The 26,273-nt window shown below is 49.7% G+C and overlaps 1 protein-coding gene and 1 long non-coding RNA gene across 4 annotated transcripts; one reads left to right on the forward strand and one right to left on the reverse strand.

Annotated features, from left to right (window-relative positions):
* The first annotated feature begins 870 nt into the window (after positions 1 to 870).
* On the forward strand, positions 871 to 25,945 carry LOC120616202 (uncharacterized). 3 transcript variants are annotated; one of them, XR_005656516.1, is made up of 5 exons: positions 871 to 3,690; positions 9,659 to 9,836; positions 12,466 to 12,718; positions 22,857 to 23,041; positions 24,034 to 25,945. It is a non-coding gene; the product is annotated as an uncharacterized LOC120616202 (long non-coding RNA). The 3 variants fall into 3 exon arrangements; XR_005656515.1 differs by having other exon boundaries at positions 871 to 1,495; XR_005656517.1 differs by having other exon boundaries at positions 871 to 1,410.
* Positions 10,120 to 12,738, reverse strand: FABP2 (fatty acid binding protein 2). Its single transcript, XM_039879507.1, is given in 4 exon segments — positions 10,120 to 10,313; positions 10,316 to 10,361; positions 11,334 to 11,506; positions 12,643 to 12,738. Coding segments are annotated over 4 exon segments (390 nt in total). The 5' UTR covers positions 12,710 to 12,738; the 3' UTR covers positions 10,120 to 10,209.
* Positions 25,946 to 26,273: the final 328 nt, after the last annotated feature.

Genomic DNA, 26,273 nt, shown 5'->3' on the forward strand with positions numbered 1-26,273 from the left:
AGGGGTACCGAATGGATGAAGCTAACATTTACTCAAGTGGGAACACTTGGGTGAGATGCTGTTTCGAGTACAGCTCTGGGCCTCTCTGGGATACCTGAACAGCCTGCTCTCTTTTAATGGAGCACTTACTAACATCGCCTGTGGATACATCGCTGTCATTAAATCCTCAAGACGCCCGCACCACCTGGTTACTATTGGTCGCGAGTGGTAAAAGAGAAAAGCTCCGAGAAGCCAGCTTCTCGTTTTTCGTGGTAGTGAGGAACAGACACAGTGGGTTTCATTCCAGAACATCTCTCTCCATACACACGTAGGCATGTTTCCCTACACCTCTTTCAAGATCCCCACGGCGGTGGCGAGGTAAATATGTGCATTCTACCGTCTTCGTCCCAAGTCCCCGCCCCGCCCCCGACCCCGCCACTCACCTTGGACACAGCACACTCTGGAATTCAGTCCCCACCCCGGCCGGCCCGGGGACTAGATGACCTCTAAGCCCCTTGACACTTCGACTCGCAGAGTACTCACCAGGGCCAAAGGTACACGAAGAAAAACAACACCAGGTCGACGAGGAAGAACAGCCAGAGATCCAACCAGTACGACTGTTTTGGGAATCGCTCCGCCGCGGTCCGAGGCGGCAATTGGTGGTTCGGCTGCTGCCTCGCGCCTTCGCCCAGGCCTCGCCGCTCGCGGGGCCCGTCCCGCTCTCCCCCCGCCGCGCCCCCCGCCGCCGCGCCCGCCTCCATCGCGGACCAGCCGCTGCGCGCTGCACTCGGAGAAACTGCAGAGCCCCGCGCGCTGAGCGCTTCCGCATCCGCCCGGGCCGATGCGCACGCGCGGCGCCCCGCCCCGGAAGTGGTCCGTGCCCGCCTCCCAGCGCTCAGGCGCCGCCCGCGGCCGGCGTCTCCGTGACGGTCGGCAGGCAGCGCGACCGCCAGGGCCGCCTCCACTGTCCCGCCCACCCCGCCTGCTGCCTCCCGGCGGAAAACTGGTCGTTCAGGTTTCCTGGGGAGAAGTACCCTGGCCGGACCGGAAGTCACCGTCACGGCCCAGTCGTAGCAGGTGACGGGTTCCGCCCGGGAACGGCCCAGGCGCCTTTCCTTGTCCCTGTGCTCCCTTTGGCCTTTATGCCAGGGTTTTAGGAGGGCCCCTCGCTCCGACGGGTTTTGTGCTGTCCCCGGCATGGTAGTCAGTTAGTTAACCTTGGGAGCGGACCTGATACTGAGGTGGGAAGCGGGGTTACCCGCGTGCCGTACCTCACAGGAGCAAATTGAAGCCCAGTCCGTATAAGAAGGGTTTTCGTCAACATGGACACCAAGCAGAGTTCTACCTTTAGAAAACGAAATGCACCTCAGCGTCCTCACGCACACAGCCGCTTTTCTGTCACATCTCGTCTTTGAGAACGAAGGGGCCCAGGTTCGTAATTTGGCTGGCATTTGAGGTGGAGCACCTAGTGACGGAGGGTGCCAGGAATCCAAGACCACGTGTCTTGATCCTCCAGGTGGGAACCCTTTCCATACCTTATCACCGTCCGAGATAAAAAGACCGGTCTCGTTCAGTGACAGGATCGGAATGGAACTTGTGACCTGCCTGGTTGGGGTTTGGTCTGCCTTGTCACCGTTGGCGTTGGCATCTGCACATCTCCATCTTCCCTGTGACCCTGTCAGTCAGTAGGAAAACAGGCTGTGGAACACCTGGTACAAGAGGCCTGCCCTTAGGACTTAGCAGCCATAAGGCCGGGTCGTATGACCCGACTCGCTTAGTCTGGATTTTTAGTCTAACCATATGTCATCTTTGGTCTTTGGTAGCTAATTAGGGGAGCAACTGAACTAGGCTAAATTACACAAGGGTGGCTTATGAGTCAGCTGCAACAGCTGGTGATTTGCAAAGAGTCCATACCATGAGAGTCACCTTCACAAGATGTTTGAGGAATGCTACCTGTGGAATCAAACCACAAGGCCTGGTTGCAGTATCGTCTTGGTTCCTTGATATACATGAGAAGGGTCCAGCACCGTGCCTGTTTTCAATGCGAGGGGGAAAATTCCTTTCTAAAGTCTTTACCGGAGCAGAGACAATCCCTGAGATTCCAAAGAGGTTTTCCCCTGCCCAACCGACTCACCAAAAGAGATGCGTGGCCTTTTCTTGGATCCTTGATCATGGATGCCACACCCTGTTTCTTTTCTGGAGTTGGTCCAGCAAGTGCTCGCATCGGCAGGAACAAAAGTTAGTTTAGGTTCTTTTGCATAATCTAGATGTCGACATAGCCAACGATCAGATTGATGAGCTAATGTGGCCACAGTTGGAAAACTGGTGTAAGGGGGTGTCGCGTGTATGCGTGACCTGGTGAGAAAACAGTGAGAGTTCCTAAGAGTGAGACACAGTTTGAAAAAGGGCCCGTGGTGGCGGATGAGAGGGAAAATAGGATAGATTGGGACCAGCCAGCTCCAGTCAGCCTTTTCATAAATGGCTAAAGGAAGGGGAGGCTTTGTTAAAAGGAGATATTTTTTCCCTCTCTTTTTTATTTCCCTTTGGGAGTAGGGAGACCCAGTAAGTGGAGAAAATAGGTGGAAGCGAGATTTCTTGATCTGTGATCTTGGGAAAAGCTGCCTGCTTCATGCTTGTGTCTGTATCTGGGGCCTAGGACTTGGCCAAGGAGACCCTTACTTCAAGGTCACCTCAGGGATGGCCTTCCAGTTGTCCTAGTGTGCTGATCTAACGTGACATGGCTTGCATGAATCAGGAGTGTCTTTCCTTTATTTTGATAGCAGTGTAGGTGGTAAGCATCTCGTAAGGGCCTTCCCAGCAAGGTGTGACAATGTGTGCTTTCTTCTAAAAACCCTGATGTGCATCCAATGTCCTGTTCAAAAGGGGTGATGAAGCTCGCCAGTCAGTAGAGGTCATGCTCTTTTTACCTATTGATGATATCTTTCAAGGATATTAGTTACTTCTGTATATAGCTAGTTATAGTATCAAATTGTTCACTCAAGTTCCTCTACCGTTTACTGAATCCAGGAATGGACTGTTTCGAGATGCCAGGAGGCATAGGGCAACCAGTCTTACAAAAGGGCTTAGTCCATGTCTTCTATTTGGAGTATTTCAGATTTTTATAAGGACCAGAGGTAATGCTTCTGGCCATTAAGTCCAGTTACTTGACAGACTTTTCCTAAAGTCCTTTTGATGTCTAGATTTTTAGGTTTCATTTGCCTTGAGAATTGGGGATGGTACAGGGTATGAAATTTTAATGAGTACCCCAACGATTTTGTAAGCAAATGGTTGATCTCTGCTGTAAAATGAGTTCCTTGGTCTGAGTCAGTCCATAAAGCAATACCAGAGTGAGGCGTAATCTGCGTTATTACTTTTTCACCATCTGTCGCCTCTAGTTCTGGTGTTGCCACGTCTACTTGGAGAGCATTCAGGCCGTCCACTGAGTACGTAGGCAGTAAACAGTGGGAAAAGCCTAAAGCTGGGGTAAATCTGCGGACTCCATTTGTGGTGCTGCAGAGGGCCTCGTGGCAGCGGAGAATATTTCCTCAGCTACAGTTCTGGTGACAAGGGTAGGATGTCGCTGGCTGGACACTGTGCACGCCAGGCCTGCCTCACCTGAGAGATCCTGGGGCCTCTGACATAAGCCCGCAGAATAAGAATTTTCACGTCAGTCTCCCCGATCTGCACGCAGGGCTTGATCAAGGGAGAGTGGTAAGTCTCTCCTTGTCTCTTCCCTTCTGAATTTAGATTAGCAGCAGAAACGGCTGTGTGTGAACCAGTTCTTCAAGAGGGGCAACTCTGGTGTCTTCTCTCATGAGCATTCTTGTTTTCTGCTTAAAAGCCATCTCTCCAGACCCCTGCAGCCTCAGAGGGTTCGTTTTTCCCCTTCTGTGGGACAGTACCCCATGGACTGACAGGGGTGCCTGGTCCTCAGCCGCGCCCCAGAGCTCACCATTAAACTTACAGTAGAGGATTAGGAACTGGACTTCCTCATCGACACTGGTGAGACTTCTGCGTCCATTCAGAGGCCTCATCTCTAGCTGGCACCCCTGATTCTATCCAAGCCGTCGGAGCCTTTGGGCAACCTCTTCATTGTCCATACCTCAGGCCACCCCATGCCCTTGGGCCCACCATTTCTTTTTTTCTCTTCGATCATAACTGCTGTACATACCTGTGACAGTTTTCTTCGAGAATTGTACAGTCATCATAACCAGATGCTGTTTGTTTCAACATCTCTCGTGTCTTCATCTTGGCCTTTAGCAGCTCCCAATCATGTGCACTATTATTCGTCTCTCCCCACCCCGCTGAGGTTTGGCATCGTGGTGTGGTGTTGGAAGGCCAAGCAGGATTGGCTGTGAATAAACTGTCCTTTTTACCGCGCCTGCTCACACACATACCGACTTCCAACTGTGAGAGCTCAGTCTTGTTTATTTTATATTTACGGTTTCATAAAAGATTTTGTTTTAAAATAGAAAGGTTTTCTGCTGCTTTTTAAAGTTTAAAAACAACTTTAATAGGGCAAAGTTTATGTAATTAGTAGGCATAGATTAAGATGTTGAAACCCACAACCTTGAAATATCATTATACTAATCAACAGAGCAAACAGCCTGTTTTGTTTTATTGAAAGGTGTTGGAGGGATAGTCATCGAGGGCGGAGACTGGAAGGTTAGCATATGGCATGTCTTCTCTCCTACAATGATGTAATAGGCTTCCGAGAGTAGACATGGCAGTAGTAGCATAGGCATGGACTAGAATACCTGTGAAGTGAACGGATGGCAAGGTGGAAACTGCTATGTATAAAATATTAACCAGAATTAGACATTTATAAGTGTGAGAAATGTCAACATGTTAATAGCAGTGATCTCTAGGAGGTAGGATCACAGATCATTTTATTCTTTGTGCTTTTTCGTATTTTCCAAATTTTCTCAATGAAAATATAGTCATTAAAAGTTGGGAAGAAAGTTTTCTGTAAACAAGTTAGAAAATAAGCAAGAGACAGCATAGGCCAGAATTGCCACTTATTTCTGACATGTGATCACAAGCACAAGGCACATAAGTATCGGGGTCATGATGATGTATAACTGCTTTTCAATCTCATTTCGTGCAGCTCTGATTCCTTAGGGAAAACTCAGGCGTTGCCCTGATTGGAGGAGACATGCAGGGAAGGAGGCTGCAGGCCCCTGCTGGGGGAGGTCAGCTTTTATGCTCATATCTATAAACATCCCTGCTCCAGCAAGAGCTATGTCAAAAAGCCACTGTGGGAGACCCATGTTCAAAATGGTGGAGTAGGCAGCTCCACGCCTCTGTCCTCCCACAGAAACATTGAGAAATAAGCAGAAACTATTCCAAAGAAGTTTCTCAGAACTCTGGAAACAAAAGTTTATAGCAACTAAGCCAACACTGAATCAAAATATATGAAGACACGGACTGAATTGAAGGGAGACAGACAGTTCTACAGTAATAGTTGAAAATTTCAATTCTCGACTTTCGATAATGGTAAAACATCTAGACGGAAGATCAGTGAGAAGAGAGAGGATTAACAGCACCGTAAACCACCAGCTCTGACGGGCACATGGGGAACACTCCACGCCATGTACACTGCAGCTAGCACACTAGTTGGCAACCCAGGCAGACTAAACGAGATAGTGTATATTGGCTTTGGAAACTGGGAAGAATCAAGTTTGTAAAGTTTTCAATGTTGCCACCTCATAAAATAATTCTACACAAATTCCAGGACAGAAAAGGAGGCTTTGCCTGAATTCTGTTTAGTATGGAAGTTGGAGCTGGGGAAGCATTTGATAGTTATTTCAAACTGCAGAACATGGTCTGTCCAGCCTTTCTGGAACACTCATACTCATACTGAAATGCAAAGACCCCGCTTTGAGGTCTTTGGAAGAGTTCACGCCACTGACCGGTAGAGGGCGGCCTCGTACTAGTGTTGAGAGAAAGCGAGTGGCCGAGGATTGGAAGCTTTTCACAATAGTTCGAAGTGTCAGTCACCACCATCCTTCCCTCCGGATCCCCACAAACTCCCACTTCCATGCTACCCGGACAGCTAGCTGTCTCATGCACCCAGTCACCTGCCCGCAGGTACCCAGGCATGTCTTGCTGCCAGCCTCTAGTGCTCACGGGAGGATAGCTTTCCTCCCTAGCCAGAGCCCGCTCCGTAGGAGCAGGACCAGGTTCTCCTTGGCAGAGCCTTGAAAATGCAGGGCTGCCTGTTCACATTCTATTGAGAATTTTAAGACAGCGACAGGGGAACATAAACCAGGCACGCGGACCTTCTGAGCCTGCAGGTCGCACGCCCATGAAGCCAGCCCGGCTTAGGAATTTAAAAGACATCTCCTTTCCTACCCTTTGTCATCACGACATCTCCCTGTGACACACACCCAGGGGCTGCTTACAGGGAGAATCACTGGATGTTAGTCACAGGTCACAGAACCTTAGCACTGGAGAGGAGTTTAGAGATTATCTAGTCCAGTTATAAAGATGACTGAACTACGTTCCAAAGAGACGAAGTGACTTGCCCAGGTCCGCAGCTGGCTGTGTCACAGATTGCACCAGAACTAAGAGTTCTCATTACCAGGCCAAGGCTCGCTTGCCACACAGGCTCAGTGAGGAGATTTGGGGAAAAGATTTTCCCATCTACTCAAGACACACTGCGCTCTGTTTTCTCTGCGAGAGAAGGGCACAGGTTTGCATTCCTTGTTTATTGAGCACCAGCTATATGCTGGGCACCATGCTAGATGCCTTATGTCTAATACCTCAATTAGTAACAATCTCAGAAAATCATTACTGTTTTCCCCATTCTGAGGCTCAGCTCTTGCGTTTTAGTTTGTAAGTGGAGAGCCAAGAAAGTCAGGCCAGTCTGTGTGAACCCAACCCCAGTCTCTGAGCATATCGCTCCCCGGTCCTGGACGGCTGAGCCGGCCTGCGTTCCTGAGCACTGGTCTCGTTCAGGTCAGTTCCGGAAGGCCTAGGGGGCTCTCACCAGGCGGCACTTGCTCTCCAAATGTAGCCGGCTTGCTCTGTGTGCAGCCTTTGCTCCAGGGTGTGTTCTCTGCTTGGAACATCCCGCCCCAGACATTCCACGAAAACAGGAAGGCGCATCCGATAGGAATGGGGGATCTGGTCACATAGGGTCCTGTAGGCCGTTGGGAGGACAGTGGCTTTTCCTCTGAATGAAATGGGAGGCATGCAGTGTTTCGTTTAGAGGAGTGGCAAGGCCTGACTTAGACTTTTAAAGGCTCCTTCTGGCTGCTGTGTTGAAAAGGACAAGGGGTGTGGGGCAGGGAAAGTAGAAAGTGGGAGGCCATTTAGGGGGTTATCGCAGTAATCTATGGGAAAGACAGTGGTGACTCAGACCAAGGTGACAGCAGTGGAAGTGATGGGAAGTGGTTGGCTTCGGGTGGCACATATGTATGTATGATGTTTTCAAGTTTTTGTCATGAAAAAGTTTAAATACTTCCAAAAGAGAGAAAAGTTTAATGCATCCTACTAGATACCCAAGGAACCCATCCTGTGTCTTTATGCGTCAGGCACTTTTCAGCAGCTGCAGCAGTCACTGACGTGTGACCATCTAATTTCATCTGTTCCGCTCCACCCCACTATCTTCCTGACCTGAGATCAGGGAGGAAAATATTTGAAGCCAATCCCAGACGCCCTATTCCCCATGTAAATGTTTCAGCTTTTACCACTCAAGCTGCTCCTGACGACCCCTCTATCCAGGGGTCACCGCTGTGGCTTCTGCCTAATCGCAGCCCCACACGCGCACTGCCTCCCCTCTGTCCCCGTTCGGCCTTTTTTCTTCCTATCAAGTACCGTGTATTTTTCAAATTCAGACTCCCTAAGGAGAGGTTCTTCTGGGTTCTCTTATATTGCTCCTTCTGCACAGAGGACAGAAAGTGACCAGATATATGAGATGGGTTGCTCTTGGGTCAGGCACCCTGTTGGTCAGTCAAGTTGGCATAATATCAAGGTCAGTTTCCCAAAGAGGGGTTATGGCAATGGCAGTCACTTAGCAAATGATAGGCTACTCTCCAATACTAATAAGTAGTGGAAATTTAATACTAGGAAGGATATAAATTGTGAAGAAAAAGTTAGCCTACAGTGAGGCCAGAAATAGATAAGTGCCTAACCACTTAATTGGCACTATTTGACAGTGTGATCACTTGGAGTGGATCACTTGGAGTGCTATTCTGGGGTGCCACTAAGGAATTAAGGGACATTGTTTTCTTAAGATATTTTTGTTTATAACAGGCTGCATAGTAATGGCATAGATCATAATGTACTGGACCGAGTTTCAAGACCTATATTTAATTCCTGTAATTATCATGGACTCCATGCAACAGTAGACAAGCTGATAATGTGCCTTCGTTCTCTACTTTCGAATGAGATTAATATTATTATCTGCCCTTTTCCTATTTTACATACGTAAACAGGTATAGTTAGAGAGGTAAAGGCCCTTTGAACCTTTATTTTTAAAAAGTGAGTGAAAATCTAAATAACTACTATTTTCTATGTAAAGTTTTTAATGAAGTTGTAAAATGAACCGTGGGTTTAAGTTCGTGTTTTTGCAGAAAGTTATGTCATCTCCCATCTGTTCGTTTGCACCATGTACGTAGAAGGTTTTGTTTCCTCGCTGTGACATACCTGCCATATCCATGTAGCACTTAGCGCAGTGCCTGGAGCACGGTAAGAACTAGCTAAGTGTTAGCTATTACCACTCCATCATGAGTATGAAAAAGAATTCATCACAAGAAAAGTTTGCAGAGTTAAATTCATAAAAAATTGATCGCCTTCTCCACCCCTAATACACATCCTCCGAAAATGCAAGTGCTTGCAGTGCACGACCTCGCACATGTGAGAATGTAAGGAAGAGAGAGCGTCCCGGGCCCTGGCACACTGGCCGTGGCTATGTTTCTCGGTAAAAGGCGGGTGGCAGCTGAAGGTGACTCGTTTGGCATCTGAGAGCCCAGTTCTCAGAGCAGGTTACTGTACATGCTGTGTCGGAGTCCCTTGGGGGTTTTCTACAGTCCTTGGTTCTGTTTTCAGAGTTTCTGGGAGCGGGTAACAGCGGAGAGTTAGGTGTAAAAACGATTAAGTGTCTTGGGTGATTCTGATTCTTAGCCGTGTCTGGGAATCACGACAGTGCAGAGCAGCATGTTCCAGGCCGTTCACTCGCACGCTGTGTCCTGTCCTGTTATTCACAGTGGCATGGTGGGTCACAGACACTTCCATGCCCCCAGAGGAGGACTGGGAAGACGGCTGTGAAAATCAGGATGGCGACAGTCTCTGGACTGTGGGTTTATGGGGATATTTATTTTGCATTCGCTTTTCTTATTTCTAAGTTTTCTGTTTGAATATGTATTACTTTTATAATAATTGGTTTCACTAAGGAAAATACTTAAAACCAATACAAGATTTTAAAGACCTCAATGCAATCTCTGTTTTTAGTTTAGCAAATGTGGAAAAAACCCAAAAGAGTCTATCAATACACACATCCATGTCCCACAGCTTTTTTTTTTTTAAGGAGGGGTTACTTATAAAGCAATGTAGGAATAATATTTATTGCTTTAAAAAATGTCACAAATTTTTGTAGAACACCAATAAATGTACATTTTAGAGCACGTAAACCGAGTTAGATCCTAATTAGCTTGACTTTGTTTGCTTTGGCAAGACTGGAAGTGTAACCAGTGACCAGCGTTATAAAGGCTCCTCCGTCAGTCACTTCACACGACGAGGAGGAAGCGGTCGACCAGTGCACCTTCCCACCCCCACGACTGTGCCCAGGTTGGGTGCCAAGGTGGCGCTCACTGCTTCTTGAAGATCCTCTTGGCTTCCACTCCTTCATACATGTAAGTCTGAAAGGCATTAACAAACAGAAGAGTTTCTCATTAAGGTTTAAGGCTGAATTAAGAAAAATATTAGATCATGTTAGACTAATATAATATTATAGCTTTGAAATGAATTTATAGTATTTTTTATTGTACTTAATAGCAGCATTTTGTTCAGATACAGGATACACCCATTTAAAAACACCTGTTGGTTTGTAGTCCTGTTTTCAGTTAAAATAAGCATTGATGTATTTGACATATGTAAGTTCTCATCAATAAATAGGCATCAGAAAATATCTATATATTTAAAATCAGAAGACTTAGGAGAAAAGTAGTAGTCTTTTTACTGTAGGTACACCTCAGCAACCACAAAAATAAGATTCTCATTGTGTAATTACTTTAGCCTTTGGGAAATAGCTATAATCCTTTTACAACCCACCTGGACCATTTCACCACCTATAACTTCTCGGACAGCGTTCAGTTCATTTCCGTTGTCTACCGTTTGAATTTTCCAACAAGTTTGTTTCCCTCTAGGCTCCAGGTCCCCTGTGTAAAAATGAAAGAGTAAGGAAATAGCATTTTTAGGGTCCTACATGTGTCAGGTTCTGTTCTGAGTTGTGTAGACCCACTTCCATCGTCACAGTGACCCTAGGAAGTAGATATTATGATCTACATTCACAGATGAGAACGCGCAGACACAGCACTTACCCGCCGTCACAGAGTCGGCACTGAACCTGGGCCGCGGGCCCTGCAGTCTGTGCTGGCAACGGTTCTGCCGAATTTTAAGGCAGATGATCAGGGCTTCTCGTTTCTAAATCTTTCTTGTTAAAAAGAGCGTCCTAAATTTAGTCCTGGCTCAAATGAGTTTCATGGGGAGGCTACCAACCTTGTGCTTGTTTTAATTTATGTAAATTGTTGTAATAATTTTAAAATGGTCATAGGGGATCAAATATTTGACAGTTTAATTGTTGTTGCAAACATATATAACTTAACCAGAATAATTCTGAGGACAAAATGAGTTTTTAAGAAATCAGTTGAAACATGTGACGCCCTAAATTTCATATCTTAAACATTAAAAGCTATATTCCCATTGGCCTACCACATAGCACTGGACCTTTCCATTTGCTCACTCACTCATTCACTAATTTATTCATTTATTTTATTATGTCAGTTACATTTATTAAATGCCTGTCACGTTTAAGTTAGATAACTCGAAGTTTTTGTGGCTGTCAGGCATGGGAAGTTGAAAACACTGAGGCTTTAGATTTTTTAGAATAGGCCTGTACTCCGCCATTCAAAGGGTATTTTCCCTCTTACCGTTCACTCCAAACCCCTCATAGACGTGTGCGGAAATGAAACGTTCCAATATTCTGCCAGCTTGTGCAACATGCGATGCGGATAAACTCAAGTGAAAGAGCTACGTTGATAAAACCGCCCAGTGGCAGATATCAGAGATTACTTTGGCATTGGGTAGAAACGTTAAGAATGCATTGCTTATAAAAAAAAAAAGTTTCTTACACTGAGTTCAGTTCCGTCCGCCAGGCTGTAATTAAAAGTGACACCAAGCTCAAAAACAATTTCGATGTCTCGAAACGTGCTCGATTCTCTGACTGTGAATTTATTTCCCTCTTGTTTAATTATCAGTTTCAAGTTGTCATGAGCTGCAAGCTTCCTTTTTATCATACTGACACCTGCAAAGGGAAAGAGATTGGCTAAAGTCAGAATGCCATCGAAAGTGTTTATGTTACCACATTCTGTTTTAATTAATTAATCGTTACTATTTTGCGGGTGAGGAGGACACCCTGAGAACTTTGCCTTGGCACAAGAGTACTCCAGTGGCTTCTGTGGGACAAGTTCGATCTCAGTTGGATCGAGAGCACTGATTCTCAAGCTCTTTTTCCAAAACTTAAGAAAAATTAAATGAAGCATAGAATTATAGAATCTTAGAATTGAGTAGTTTTAATAAAATTATCAAGCTTTTTGTTTCAGTGTTCAGTAAACTGAACTCCAGAAATGGCAAAGGAAAGATTAAAAAATATATTCGTATATTATAAGGATATACAACTTTAATTTTGCATATACGATAATTTTTTTATGCTTTCCATAAATGCTTTAAATCTTGAACAACTTAATTCTCTTTGCTTTTTGTGGCATTTCTGTCAAAAAATGAGAAAATTAGCAATTATTACAGTCAAGTTCATTATTGTAAAATATACAAATTCCATAAATTTAAACCTGGAATCCCTGAACTGTAGGTGTTAATGGATGCAGACTTTTATTTTGGGGGAATGACACATATTCGTTTGCCAGTCTTGTGCAGCATATGGGCTGACCGTGTATTGCTACAGATATTAAAATCACTTCAATTAAAACCCCCTTAGAAACTACATACCGTTCTGAGATTACTCCAAAAGCTTTGTAAGTCAGAGGAAAAGAGCACTGTCTCATTTATTCAGCGCTGTCACGCTTGGTAGAATGCTTTTCTATTATTTTCTTATATGGTCTTTGCTTTTCCACCCCCAAGTCTGGAGGTTATCATTACACACTGCCAGTTTTCACTTTCTGAACGAAAAACCCCACCGGTTTCTAGTGATACAGGCGCAGTCAGCAGTTAACGTGATGAAACATCTGGATCTTCTTTCTGTTTCAGAGGACAGCACCGAGAACCTCCTCCCTCAGTGAGACGGTGGTTTCCCCTGCTCAAACCAGCACACATTTGGGATCCTCGCCGCCACTGCTGGGGCCATCCCCTAAGCCCAGAGACTTAGAAGGAGCTAGAAAACTGTCTGAGAAACAAAGAATGAGCCACCCGGGATGAGGCCCTTACCCATTTTTTCCAAGAACTTGTCATAGTTCTCGTTCCGGTCAGTCTTCCAGGCACCATCGAACGCCATGGCCTCCAGGTGAGTAGCCCTTACTTAGGCAGTCGGGGATCCCTCTGTTTTCAAGGAGGATTTATTCTGCTTCTTATCTCAGAACCAGCTTCGTGCTGTGATGTGGAAGGTTAAAGTTCAAGAGGCCACGGAACTGCACCAATGCCAAGCCGTTCTGGTTTTTCTTTCTACAAATTCCTTAGCTCCTCTCCTGAAATTCAACTGAATTAAAGCATGAGGAGCGTACCTTCTCTTCCTTGAACTACAGTTTGTGAGCACATTTATTCAAGAATTACAGTGCATGCCGTCTGAAAATGGTTTTGCTCACAGGTCAAAGTGCATTCTGTATCGGAGATAAATTACTTTAGAGCATAGGTCAAATGACATCTGGGAAGGGAGGTGTTAATGACCTCTTTTACAGTAGCACCTACCTTGTCACTAAGACTTTATGACTAAATACAGCTGAAAGATTAAAGTTAATATGATATCGAGACTGAAAATCCATTTATTTTCAATATGTCCTTCTGCATTGTGGTTTGGGGTTGCTGCAGATTTGGGTGAGTATCCTGGGCCTGTTGCAGTGCACGACATGAAGTACGGGCTCGTTCTGTTTTTGTTTTGGTCTTGAATGGTGAAGAGTTGCTGAGAAATGTTTCGGGGCTTAGAAATGTGGCCGGACATAACATAAAAACTCCCATCAGAATTAGCTTTAAACAGCTGCCATGCGCAAAGAAAATGCAAGCCAGATGTCAGCCCTGCCACTGATTAAAACCACCCCTTAGTTCCGCTCTTCACTCCTGCTGACCCCAAACGTGGGGCAGTCTGAAGCCAAACCTGAGCAAGAGGGGCGAGGGATGGCGGGCGCTGGAAAGGGGAAGACGGGGCACTGTCTCTCCTGCCCGCTGGCTTCCGGCCTCGCACGTGGAGTCACCGGGGAGAGACGTCGGCTTAGCGTGGCGTGCGGACTTCTGGTCCTTAACCAGCCCGAGCACGCTGATGGCTAGAGAGAGGGTCACTGTGCGTGAGTGTGGCCAGAGAGCCTCTCGCTGACGAGGGTCAGCGATGTGCTGCATGGTGGGCGCCCGGCATTTTGTCGGCGCCGCCAGCTTCGTGCCTGGGACATGGGGAACAGAGTCCCGTGTTGAAGCCTCAGTGGTCCCCCCTGGGCGTACTCTCCCCGGAGTTGCCCCTTTTAATTTCATCAAGCGAGCGCGTTGGCAAGGCTGCATGGCAGCTCCCGGGGAGAGAGCGGACCGCGTTGGCATCTCTGAGGACGCCGAGGCCGGTGTCCCCACTGTCCTGAACATGCGTTTCTTTCGCTTCTGGTCCTGGGACGCTGGGTCACTGACTGCCATCAGAAGCCTGCCCTCAGTGCCCACGAGAGGCTCGGCGGGTGGCGTCAGCGCGCTGACCTCCCGGAAACCGCAGCCCCGTTCCTGAGAGACACGAACAGCGTGTCATGATAACGGGGACGTTTGCACCGTCGCGAAGTCCAAGGACCTCTTGGGGCAGGCGACGTGTTTCCTGCTCATCTCGAAGGAGCAGCTTCTGGGGGTCGCAGAAGTCCTCGTACCCCACGGAGTGGCAGGCGGGAAGGTTTTTCCAGCGTATTCTTTAAAATGTCATTTAGGAGAAACAGCGTTTCCAGGCCTTTGCTAATCTCTCAGAATTGCTGAATCTGCTTTCTGGTCCCAGGGGGTTAACGCTCCCGTGCAGGAGGAAGCGGTGGCTGTCGGGCCGTCCGCGGGCGAGGGCAGCAGTGGGAGTCTGAAGACCGCGTCGCCCCAGCGGCGGGTTGTGGGGGGCTCGAAGTCTGCTGCCGAGTTGACTTCATGCTGGTGGAGCCGTGAGCCGCTGGGTTTTGGAAATGTCGGCCCTGTGCACTTACGTCTTGGGTTTCGTGCCTGCGAAGCCTGGTTGCGCTTCTCCCCCGAGACCGCAGAGTCACAGCCGCACGCTCGGCGGCGTCCGCGTGGGGAGGGGGCTGGGTTGCCGCGCCTCGTTCCTGAAGTAACAAGACAGCTGTGTTGCAGGATCCGCGCGTCAGTTGAATGACCTTGTACGAAGGATTTCTGGCCTTCCTCTGGTGCCTTGTCTTTGTAGTCTAGGTCTGTCCTCAAAATGATGCGTCCCCTCGAGCAGTCGGGAGGGGACGTTGCTCGTCTCCTGTGTCCATCCCACATAGAAGTGGCTGGATTTGTGTCAGCCACCTGCTGCCATGTCCCGCAGCCATACCGTTATGTCTCTGCTTTCCTTTTCTTTCTTTCTTTTTTTTTTTTTAAGAAAACCTTTGCTTTTGACCCATTTCCATTGGGTTTCACCTTCCAGCCTGCTTCATGCTGTCTTCCACTTGCCCGTCTATCCTTCTCTACCGTCTGCCCCATCTGCTTCGTCACTGGCCACCTGTCACTGAACGTCTTGGCACCCAGCTCAGCATCATCCTTTGGCCTGCCATCGTCCTGGGTGACCTCGACGTCTACATGGATGAGCCTCTTGTCACTTGGCCTCACAGCTCCATGACCTTGTCTCTGTGCTTTACCACGTGCACCCCTGGCGGGAGCTGAGGTCGGCCAACCCTCAGCAGGCCCCTCTGGGACCTTGGGTCCTCCCTCTAGCTCCTGGGTGCTCCCCGCCCGCCCCACAGCCTCGGGCCTCGGCTGGAGAGAACGGCCGGCCCCTCCCCCGGTGGAGCTCCTCTGGCTTTATTTACGTCTCTAGCCATTTAATAACCTGTTATCAATAAGAATAATCAAAAACTCCCTGGCGCTGTTTCCTGTACTGCCCCAGGTGCTGTTACACATGCAGGGTTTCCGGGCTCAGCCCAGTCGTCCGCCCTGCCTGGCGAGGCTTCCGTGTCCCCATCAACGCCCTCCTCGTCGGTGACAGTGACTGTCTCTACTCATTCTCCAGGTGACCTGCACATTGAAAATTGCTGCACGGAGAAAATAAACCAGCCAGCAGTGCGTCCCCGATGTACACCTCATTTTCAGTGTTACCTGCTACACGTCCTTCGCGCCTATAAATTCTGGGTCCTTCAGCGTGGGTCAGGATTCCCGCTGGTGTGGGGCCCACGAAGATGCTTTTCCTGTCTCCTCACATCTCCCTCTCTCTTTCCCCTTTAATTATTTACTTGGGTGTGGTGGGATCTTTGCTCCTGCACATCCAAATGATCGGGTCGCTTCCATTTCAAGAGTTCAAGCGAACCCTCCCTGGATTGTTTCTAGAACCTACTCGGTGTTCCTCTCCCCCTTTCTAGCCAGGCCACTCTCCGCCTGTCTCTTCTCAGCCCAGCTTTCGTGCCCGCCGGGGCACTGGCTGCGTCTGCGTCGCTGGCGGCGCTGTGTCCACGAGTGTGGCGCACACACCCGGCCCTCGCTCTCCGCCGTGGACCCTCCCTCCGAAGTCTCAGGGCCGCTTCCGCCTTCGTTCTTTCTTGATGGGCCCCTGCTGCCCCGCCACGGCCACTCTTCCTCAGCTCACGCCCTGTGTTTTGGTGCCATCTTAAGATCTCTCTTAATTCCAGGCCATCGCTTCCGTTCCTCCTGTGCGGCTCCGATGTTTCAAGATGGCTGCGCAGCTCTCTGTCCTACCTGGTACCTGTGCCTCGGCAGGCCGCTCCACGCACGCGCTCTGCCGGCACCTCGAACCGCACGCAGCTGGAGAGGAGTGAGCGTGGCACCCAGCCTCGTCCTCTTCTCTGACATTTCCCGTGTCAGCGGGTGACACTGCCACCCTAGGAGTCACTCCAAGGTCTTTCCTTTGTCCTCGGCTTCTCATTTTATCAGCAGATCAGCTCCGTTTCCATTCCTTAGTATCACGTAAATGTATCCCCTTTTCCTTTCTGTTCCCAGATTGTCACCATTTGTCACCTAGATTCATTGCTACAATAATCTCCTAAATGGTTTCCCCTCTAATCTCCCAGGATCCATTTCGTCAGACTTATCTTTATCAGATGCCGACCCGACCACGCCCTGTCCTCCCTGTGCGGTTCATCTAACCCCTGTTGCCATCAGCAGGAAGCTCCCAGTTGCTCAAGTCTCTTGTTCCCCCCTCCCCGTCCTCTGCCGGGGTGCTGTGACCTCACATCCGTCTGCCCCGGCTTCTTTCCTGCAGCCCTCACCCGAGCTTTTCCTGCCTGACACCCACTCAGCCTCTAAGTCAGCTCGGCTCACCTCTCCAGTGAGCCAGCCTTGCTCGCCTCCTCCCCGGCCTGGGCTACCTGGGCTTCACCTGCGCTCCGATGTCAGCGTCGTAACCTTTCCTCTCATTTTCAGAGGTTTTTTTTTTTATAAAGCTGGTACATTAAAGGGATAATTCAGTCAATAAATATTTGTTATCTAGTTTATGTCATACAGAGCTATTGGTGTCAATGGTCAAAGATAATTCTCTAAAATCATTACAGGCACCTTTGGCCTGTTGCTGTAACCTGGTACGAATTAGCACGCTTCCCCTTGAATCCAGCTGCAGTGTCGGGTTGTCAGCCACGTCAGCTCTGTCAGCCTCAGTCATTTGAGCCACCCTGCCCCATAGGCACAGGCCAGAGTGCTTTTGGCTTAATGAACTGTACCAGGCTGGCCACAGAAAGGATTTTGTAGAACCATTCCTGCTAGGAATCGTGTAATTGGGATTTGAATGAACTAATCCAAAAAGTTGTCTCAGCCTGTGTCATGTGACCTCTGAAATGCCAAATACCAAAATCTTACTGTCTAAAAATGATCTGTATAATACAAAAGCAGACACATAAGTTGAGTAGAGTTTCAACTTATGTGTCTGCTTTTGTATAGAGTTTCAACTTATGTGTCTGCTGTTTTCAAAAAATACGGTATCTAAACGGTTCTTGCCAAGCAGTTCCCGCTGCCATACAAATGACCGTATGCCAAGCTGAAGTACAGCAGCCCTCCTGCCATGCAAGGCCAGCTTGTTCAAAGTGTGATTTAGGACTCGGTGACCCCGGGGAGTCTGCAGCCCCCCGCTGCAGTGAGCAGGCCCGTGAAAACGGCCGCATGTTACGGAGGCCACGTTTCTGACGTTTTCCAAAAAATAAAGTGGGAACTCAGGAAGCACATAGACGTTTGCTTAGTGCTTCTTATTAACATGGGCTCTGATGCAGAAGAGTGCGACACACACACACACACACACACACACACACACACACACACACACACACACGGCACAGGACCCCCCGCTGAGCCCTGTCACCGTTCCGGTTGAAGAGGTGGACTCGAGCTGTGGTGGGGAGAGAGCTCTCGGGGGCTCTGTGAAGGGCTGGCGGGACCGGGCGGGGAAGGTGACCTGCTGTGCCGCACAGCCCTGAGCACGGCCGGGACCAGGACCGCTCTCCAAAGTCATCCCTCACCTAGGGGGACAGAGCTGTCCCCTCACTGACCAGTGATGGGATGCAGGCTACCCCTTGAGAGGGTGAACCCTGGAGCCAGGCAGCTCCCTTGGGCCCAGGATGGTTTCTGGGGAGGACCCGGCTGTGAGCCGGCCTGTGGGCGGTCAGCCGTCCCAGCTGCCTTTGCGCCCTGGTGCTGCGTGTGTGTGCGGCGCATGGAGCGGGAGATGGGTCCTCACAGCACAGCGCAGCGTCCACGAAACCCACCTCCTGCGCTGCTGAGGCTGGCTCGCTTCACGTGGCAGGTTTACCTCTGGGACCAGGATCCTCGTCGGTCTCTTTCTGGGAAAAAGCGAAGCGTCAGTGGATGGACCGTGCAGCCTAATGGTGGCAGCTGCCCTCGGGGGCCCAGCCGATGCTTCGCAGCTCGTCCTTCTGTTCCCCGTTCTGGACTTGCCTGGCCCTCGGGGCCTTTCCCACGCCGGGGCCCTCCTCACGCTGTGGCTGTTGTACTTAGCCATTTTCTTTCAAAATTTGGCCGAGAAATACTACGAGGTGCTCCAGTGGGTCATCTGGCAGCACGTCGTCCCTCCAGCCCCCATTGGGTCGGGGAGCCCTGCTCCTGACACTCGCTCGGGGACTCCTGTGGGATGCTGACGTCTTTGTCTGTTAGTCTCTTGGGAAATCGGATTTCTAGCTCGCAGTGGCCAGAGCTGCAGCGGTGGAGGTGGTGGCTGCAGGGCCACTTCCGTTTCCCCTGTCTACTCCTCAGACCCAGCCTGTTCGTGGGGTACATCGCGGCTGCCGGTAAGCGGGCGCCGTGTTGGGCGGCCGATGCCCACACCTGCGGAGCACACACGTCTTTATCTCCGGGCAGGAAGGCCTGGAGCAGATGTGCGCACGGTGGCCCTGGTAAAATCAGGTCACCCGGTGAGGACGAGCGTTCCCCCCTCCAGGCCGTGACAGAGCACCAGGGCTGCATGCGGCTGCCCTCTTCCTGCCCCTGCCTGGCAGGTGACAGCGAGCTGCTGCTGCCCAGGAGCCCTAGGACACTGGGTTCAGTCACAGGCTGTCCTGGAAAAAAAACATGTAGCTAGAAATCAGAAATGCTCAATATGAGTGGATGCCCCATGATCTGTGATAGTGACATAAGGCCGCGGTGGGGAATGACAGCTGCCTGAGACGTAGCGCGTCTGTTTCTGTAAGAGGTTAGTGTGGCCAATTTGAAAATGGGAAAACAGACCTCACGGGAAACTGTTCTGACGTTGGCTATCAAAGTGAATGATTAACTGGCCACAGCGTCGCTGATGGTGATGACTGTCGATACCAGGCTTGTTCGGGGCACGTGGGACAGCACGCGGAGGTTGAGTGGACAGCAGCAGATCGCAGCACACGCTGCGGCTGCCTTGGCAATAAAATGTCCGCCCTGCTCACCTTTATGTCAGATAGAGGTGACAGAAAATCGATGGAGGATTTCCATGCGTGGGAGTAACATGGAGGCAGCTTGGATGGATGGAGGAGGAAGAGGCAGCCTAAACGAGCACCCACGAGAACTCCGGAGGGAGGGGGTGTCTCGGGACAGTGTACCCAGGATGTATGTGTGCAGGCCGAGAAACGGGGCCGGGGGAAGTCCGCACCGTGATGTCCATCGATCCGTGGGCCTCAGCGCTCACAGGAAGGCCAGGAGTCACCTCTCGGGGCGCTGCTGCCGTGACGGCTGCAGGGAGGAGGGCAGGGACTTCGAGGCCCGGCCTGAGTTCACGTTCTAGCTGTGACCGAGTGACCCAGCCTTCTCTGCCTTGTTTTCTGTCTGAAGTGGGGACAGGGTGCTCCGTTGCTGACATGGTCTAAGGGTGAAGTGAGCTGACGTGTGGAGAGGCCACGGCACACGGGAACTGCTCACCCGGCGGCCTCCTCCCTCGCCCTCTCTGCTGCAGGCCCGTCTGCGGCACAGAGCCGTCCTCTAGTCGCCCTTGGGAGAGGCCCCTGCAGGCGACACGGCCCTTGGGCCCTTTCCTGGCCCCGGCAGGGCTCTCCCTGTGGAGCTGGAGCACCCCGCCATCGGGCGTCACCCCGAACTAGAGCTGCGGGGATCAGCCCTGCCCCACCCGTTGGCTCTGGTGAGGCCCCACCAGCCCCCCTCATCTCTTCAAGTGCTGGTCTCTGTCACAGACGCGGGACGGACAGCTCCTCCTCAGGGACGCTTTCTGTCCATCTTCAAAGCTGGACTGGTCCCTTGGTCCTGATAATGAACGGTGACCGTTAGCCTCCGGGGTGGCCGCTGGCAGGAATCCGTCCCTCCCAGTTGCTCCTGGTTGTTGCTCCAACCCATTAGGACATATTCAGGTGACAAATCAGAACGAGCACCATCGCCCTCCCTCCCAGATCTAGAAACAGCTGGGTCAGTTACCGGTGAGCAGTATGGGTGACATACGGTGTCACCCTCCCATCATCCTCTCAGCCTGTGATGTGCCGCAGCCAACACGCACACTCATCATTCTGGCCTTCTGTGCTCACGTGTTCTGCAAGGGTGCCGTCTCTGGGGAGGGGGGCTGGTGCGGAGCTGGTGTGTTGGGGTCCTGCTGAAGCCAGTATGGGTGCCGTGGGAGAGCCACAGTTGTCCCCTCCTGCTGAGACTCAGCCTGCAACCCCCTGCTCTGACTCCCCTGTTCCCCAGAGACGGGGAGGTAAATAGGTGTTTGGAGCGCGTGCTCTGGTCACGTGGTGTGCTGACACCCCCGCCTCAGCTCCACCCCTTCAGCGGCTGGACTTGGGACAGGCCCACGTACCCAGACACGCTGACCTGCGGTTGCAGCTCGCACCGCTTAGAAAGGTCAAGAAACAAATCCCCAGCATTCCACTTTTCCTTACGTAACTTCACCTACTTACAGACTGTGGACGGTTGGCTGTCACCTCCAGTCAGGTATGTGACTGGGCTGAGTTAGAGGTGGAACGAGAGGCCCAGAATGTCACTTTCCGGGTGTTCCTTGCAAACACAAGAGTGAGGAACCAGTGACTCCTCCAGCGGCCCTGCCCGAAAGCTGTGCTGTCTGACTCCCTGGGGATCCAACCCAGCCTGTGGCTTCCGACGCCTGTCCTGGGACTTCCTCGTGTGGTCTGCAGCTCTGAATTGTGACTGTCTTTAGTGACACAACCGTGTCATGTCCCGGGCCTGTTTGAAGTGAAGTTCTTCTTCCAAGGACATGGGCCTTTGCTGATCCCAGGTGTCCAGGGCCGTGACTGGCCTGGGACTTCCTTTTCTGCTTCCGGTCTGGTGCGGGTAGTCCCGGACCACATTCACACCTCACATGTGTGTGACCAGGAGGGTGGGCCCAACGTCGTGATTTTTTTTAGGGAGAGCCCGATTGAGACGGGCATGCTGTGTCTGAGCGGGTTCCCCTTGTCCTTGCTCCTCGAGGACGTGGCCCTTGGGAGGCTGCAGCCCTGCGTGGAGGGCCAGCCTGCAGTTGCGTCCCGGGTCTCAAGACCACGCCTCCTGCTTGGCCGGCAGTGAAGCCCCTGCTCGCCGAGCCCTGCAGGTTTTCGCAGGCCCGATCCAGCCGCAGCTCATGTGCTTCCTGCTCGGGTTTTTAATTAGCTGGATTTTGGCCTGTAGGATTCTCTTTCCCAAGGATTCAGATATACACTTGAAGGATATTTGCTTTATTTTACACCACTTGTACACAGCTATTTTAAATACTTACCCTTTATAAGTGTTTTTAATCCTCACCGTTCATAGTGTAACAACTTAGACGTATTTAAGCGAGCAGTAAGGGAAGCTTTCCAGTTCTCTACAGCGTGCTGCTCACTGTCCTCACATGCAGTTGCTCCTGCTGGGAATGCCCTGCTCCCTGGTCCTTCCGTTAAACCAGATGCCACACCCCAAAGGAAGCCCTCTGTGACCCTTGGGTTTGAATTAAGTACCATCCACTCCCCTGCCTCAGGGCACAGGCCTGGCTCTCTTTGCCCTGGTGTGGCCTCCGCTGGACTAGCAGCTCTGTGGGGCCTGCCTATGTAGCTACTCCAGCCGACACTAGAAAATCAGCTATATTTGTGAATGAGTGAACGTCTTCTGTTGACTTGTTTGCTTATTTTTAAATGTAAATCTTGTTTTCTCCACATGATCCTTGGCCTCTGGCCTTTATGAATATTCCTTGGCTTCTAGCAACGTGGTAAAACTCCCACTCAGAGTAACTCTACCAATGATTATTCATTTATTAATGAAATTCTAGTAACTGACTTTTCATGGTAGAAAAACATTTTTTCTAAAAAATCGTTTTATTTCACCTTAAATTTCAGCTGTCTGAGAATTTCTAAAAATGTATTGATTTTTCTGTTGCTTTTCACTGGGATTACCTTCTCCTCTTTATAAAAAATTCCATTTTATGTCAAGTGGGGAAGGATGAGAGTCTGTTCTTGTCCTCATTGTTTGCTGAGGACCCTCAACGTACAAGAACACACGCTGACAGCCCAGGAGGGCTGTGTCCCGCAGCCCTAGGGGGAGTCAAATACGAAGGCCCCGGGACAGGGCCAGAACAGGAAAAGAGAAGCAGAGGTTTCAAGAGAAAGAATAATAATGAATGGTAGGACAGTCCTGCCTTTATTTCCAAAGAAGTGTGTGATGATTATTTCGATTCCATTTATAGCTCTTACGGATTTCTGTTTTGAACAGACTGGCTTGAGAATTGGAAACATAGGTGTTTTTTCCTTTCAAGGCTGAATGTAGCTTAAAATCAGAATAATCTCTGCAAGTTCAAAGTGTTTCTGTTATTTACTACTATGTGCCTTAAAAATAGAAAATGGTATCCTGACGTTTTCACGTATCAAACATAGGAACCCGCTGGAGGAGAGGGTGGCACAGCAATAGCAAGAACGTGGGCTCAAAAAAGCTGCCCGAAGAGCTGCCAGAGGCTCCTCCCTGCCGGGCTTCTCCCTTCTGCAGGAGGCACGAGCTCAGAGACGTCAGGTGATCATCGTTTGGAGAACATCAGGAAGACGTGATCCCTGGACAAAGGGCAGTAAGTCTTAATTCTCCAGTGATTTTTCCATTGATTTTTCTTCAGCTACGAAAATTCTTTTAAAAAGACATTTTTTATTTCTCGTACCCAGTAAGGGAAGATTACTTTAAACACAAGTGAAGCTGTGGTGCCCTCTAGTGGTCAGAAAACCTAGAATACAGTTTTACGAGAGCTTCCGTGCATGTTTGCCTTTAGCTTTGTGAGTCAGGCACAGCCTGGAGGTTCACAAGAGGAGGGCTCGTCTGGTGGCAGAAGCACACCATGGACGAGAGACTGTGCATCGCCTTAGAGCTGCACGCCCCTAGATGTGCACCGAGGCACAGGGGGCCCGGGGCTCTGTGAGGGCGCAGTGCTGGCCGTCACAGTGGAGCTCAAGGGCTTTAGCTGTGAAGCCAGAACACACCCGTCTGATCCACCGAGAGTGGATTTAGGACCTTTTACAATTAAAATTTAAAAAGAGAGCTAAGTGGAATAAACACTAGCTTTGAAACTAGACACTCAGATCCGGTTGCTGCCATTTGGCCAGAATTTGACCCCTAAGGTCAGCTCTCATGCGACACAGGGCCAGTCAGAACCGCCCTCCATAGTGGTTGGGATCTTGCAGTGAGGTGTGTGGAAAGGCTGCCCTTGAGTGGGTCGCGAATGGTGTTGACAGAGAACACTGTTGCTGGAGGAGGCTAGGCCGAGGGAGGGTCCTTAACCTCGTCATTGTCAGCTAGGACCACAGGTCAGCTCGATTAGGCTCGCCAGCTGTTGGCCTGTTCCCCCTGCTTAATCCCCTAATAACCCCCCTTAAAATCCAGGCCCTGTAACCCCCAAAATCAAACTCCCATTAAGCCCTCTTAAATCAAACCCCTAAAACCCCCCTTAAAATTCAAATCCCCTAACCTCCCCTAAAATCCAAACCCTTTAATAACCCCTTTAAAGTTCCAAGCCCCTAATAATCACACCATACTCACATCTACTCACTCATTGTTTTTATTTTCACAAAGCATGGCAAAAGGAGGAAACCACGGCGTCGAAACGTTTGCGCCACGGACCACCTTCCCGACGCCGCTTGGCTTCGTAGGGACCGTGCAGGTGAGCGTTCCTTTAAAGCGATTTTGTCTCTGAAATGCTTCTCAGGGTGGGGGACAGGAGAGACAAGGAAGCAACGTTCACAATTATTTAAAACGACGTAAAAGCTAAACATAATATACATAGTAACTCCTTTATCCTAGTACAAAAATAGTGCCAGAAACTATATATTTGTTCAAATATATTGAAAAGGTATAAGAATACAAATAGGTATTAACAGTGGCTAGTGATGATTCGTAGGTTTCCTTTTCTTAAACTGTAATAGAAATTTCTATTTTCGACTATTTACATCATTTTCAGCAACATTCATTCAGACGTGTTTACACAGGCTTTTGAGAAGTGCACGGACAGGCGCAGCGAGCCTTCATCCTTCCTTCCTCGCTCCCGTGATGGAGCAGGGGGAGAGTCCACAGCTGCATGGCGACAGTCTAGGAGCGCTGAGTGGAACGATACCACAGGTAGTGGAATGTGTACCCCCTCACGTCAGACGTCCCTTACGCCAGAGAGCCTTAAGCTCTCAGGTCTGAGTGAGTCATACTTGCGAGAACACAGGGCGGCCACTGAGATGTTCTTCCAAGTTCCAGGTCACGACGGCCCTCCGAGGACCGAAACACATGTTGCAGATGGAAACAGACGTGGCAGTGTGCCCCGTGTGTCCGCGGTAACCGGCAGGAGCGCGTAGGCCTCTCCCCCAGCACGGCCCGCGGGGGCTGTGAGTGCCTTGCGGTTGCCACACTGTCCCCATGGCTGAGCCCTGGGCCCGGCACGCGGCAGGGACTCAGCAGAGCGGGTTGACGCACGTCCCGGTCGTGAGCGCTGGTTCTGCCGCCTCGCCGTGGCTGCGGCCGCACAAGGACCGCGTGGCGGTCACACCCCTCGCACTAAGTTATATTCGTACACACAGAACAGGCAGCCGTGCTCGTGATGGCGTGTAGGATTTTAGGGGTGCAGTCTGATGAAAAACACAGAAAAATGGAAAACCAGACGTCTGTGCTCTATGCTGAAAATAAAGGCACTTCACTGCGAGGCAAGAATGTGTCTGTGACCAGTTTCCTCCCAGAATCCAATATTTCCAGTACATTCTCATGCACTTTCTCTCCATACTGCTGTTGAAGGAAACCGTTCTTTGTAATTGAGAGCTCGGTGGTGATGACACCACCCCCGGCTCTGCCCCATGGGACAGGCGGCCCACAGAGCCCCAAGCCTCACTCGTTAGCCGTCTGCGTGAGAGGCCGGGTGAGTGCGCTGTTTTGCGTTTTCAGTCTTGGAAATGGCATGTGGGATTAGATCACCATGCTCTGTAGCCCCACGTCCCATTCTGACAGTGTTCCCGGGGCCCGTCAGGGCTGACATCGCAGCTGCCTTCTGTGACATTCTCCGTGAAGACAGGCTTCGCCCAAACTTACCCCTTTAACGACACTGCTTGTTCAGGCACACAGGTGCTAAGTGACCTGCACAAGTTCACACAGGTTGTGACTGGCAAAGGCCAGTCTTCTGAAAATACAAGGCTGAGCATTTTCACAGACATCTTTTCAACAACTTAATAAAACTGTGGGGCCTTTTTGGGCTGAAAATTGAAATGAAATTGTGTAATGTTACTCAGCTATAACAAAAACAAGATACTTTAGAATGAGAACAACTTCTTGCTAGTTATGAGTAATATAAATATAGGGTGAGGTAGGGGAGGACTATATATATTTTTTTCCGACTTAAGATACTGGAAAAGAAATATTCACATGAGGATGAAAACTTTGACTTGTGCCCGTGTACCAGATATTAATGTATGGAATGACTTTTCTAAAAATTAAAATTATTTGAATCAACTAACCAGTTCTAAAGAAGAACTGTTCTTCTGTATGGACTAAGACATTCAATGATAAACAGGCATAGCACTGCCCAACTTCTTTTAATTTCTGAACTAGTAAAGTAAAATCAACCATTATCTAAAGGTAAACCAATTTCTAATCTACCTTTTTGACTGTTAAAGTGGCACACATAAAAATCCTGCATACATAGTCTAATGTCTTTAAAAATTTCAGTGACATCCATCAGAGGGGTCTAAACAAACTATTGAAGTATGTGACTACAGATTTTAGCATAACTGCTACATCACAATGTGTACGATAAAAAGATAAAGACAGTTACTCTTGAAACA

The sequence above is a fragment of the Pteropus medius genome, unplaced genomic scaffold (assembly GCF_902729225.1).
Source record: "Pteropus medius unplaced genomic scaffold, Ma_sr-lr_union100, whole genome shotgun sequence".
Classification (NCBI taxonomy): Eukaryota; Metazoa; Chordata; class Mammalia; order Chiroptera; family Pteropodidae; genus Pteropus; species Pteropus medius.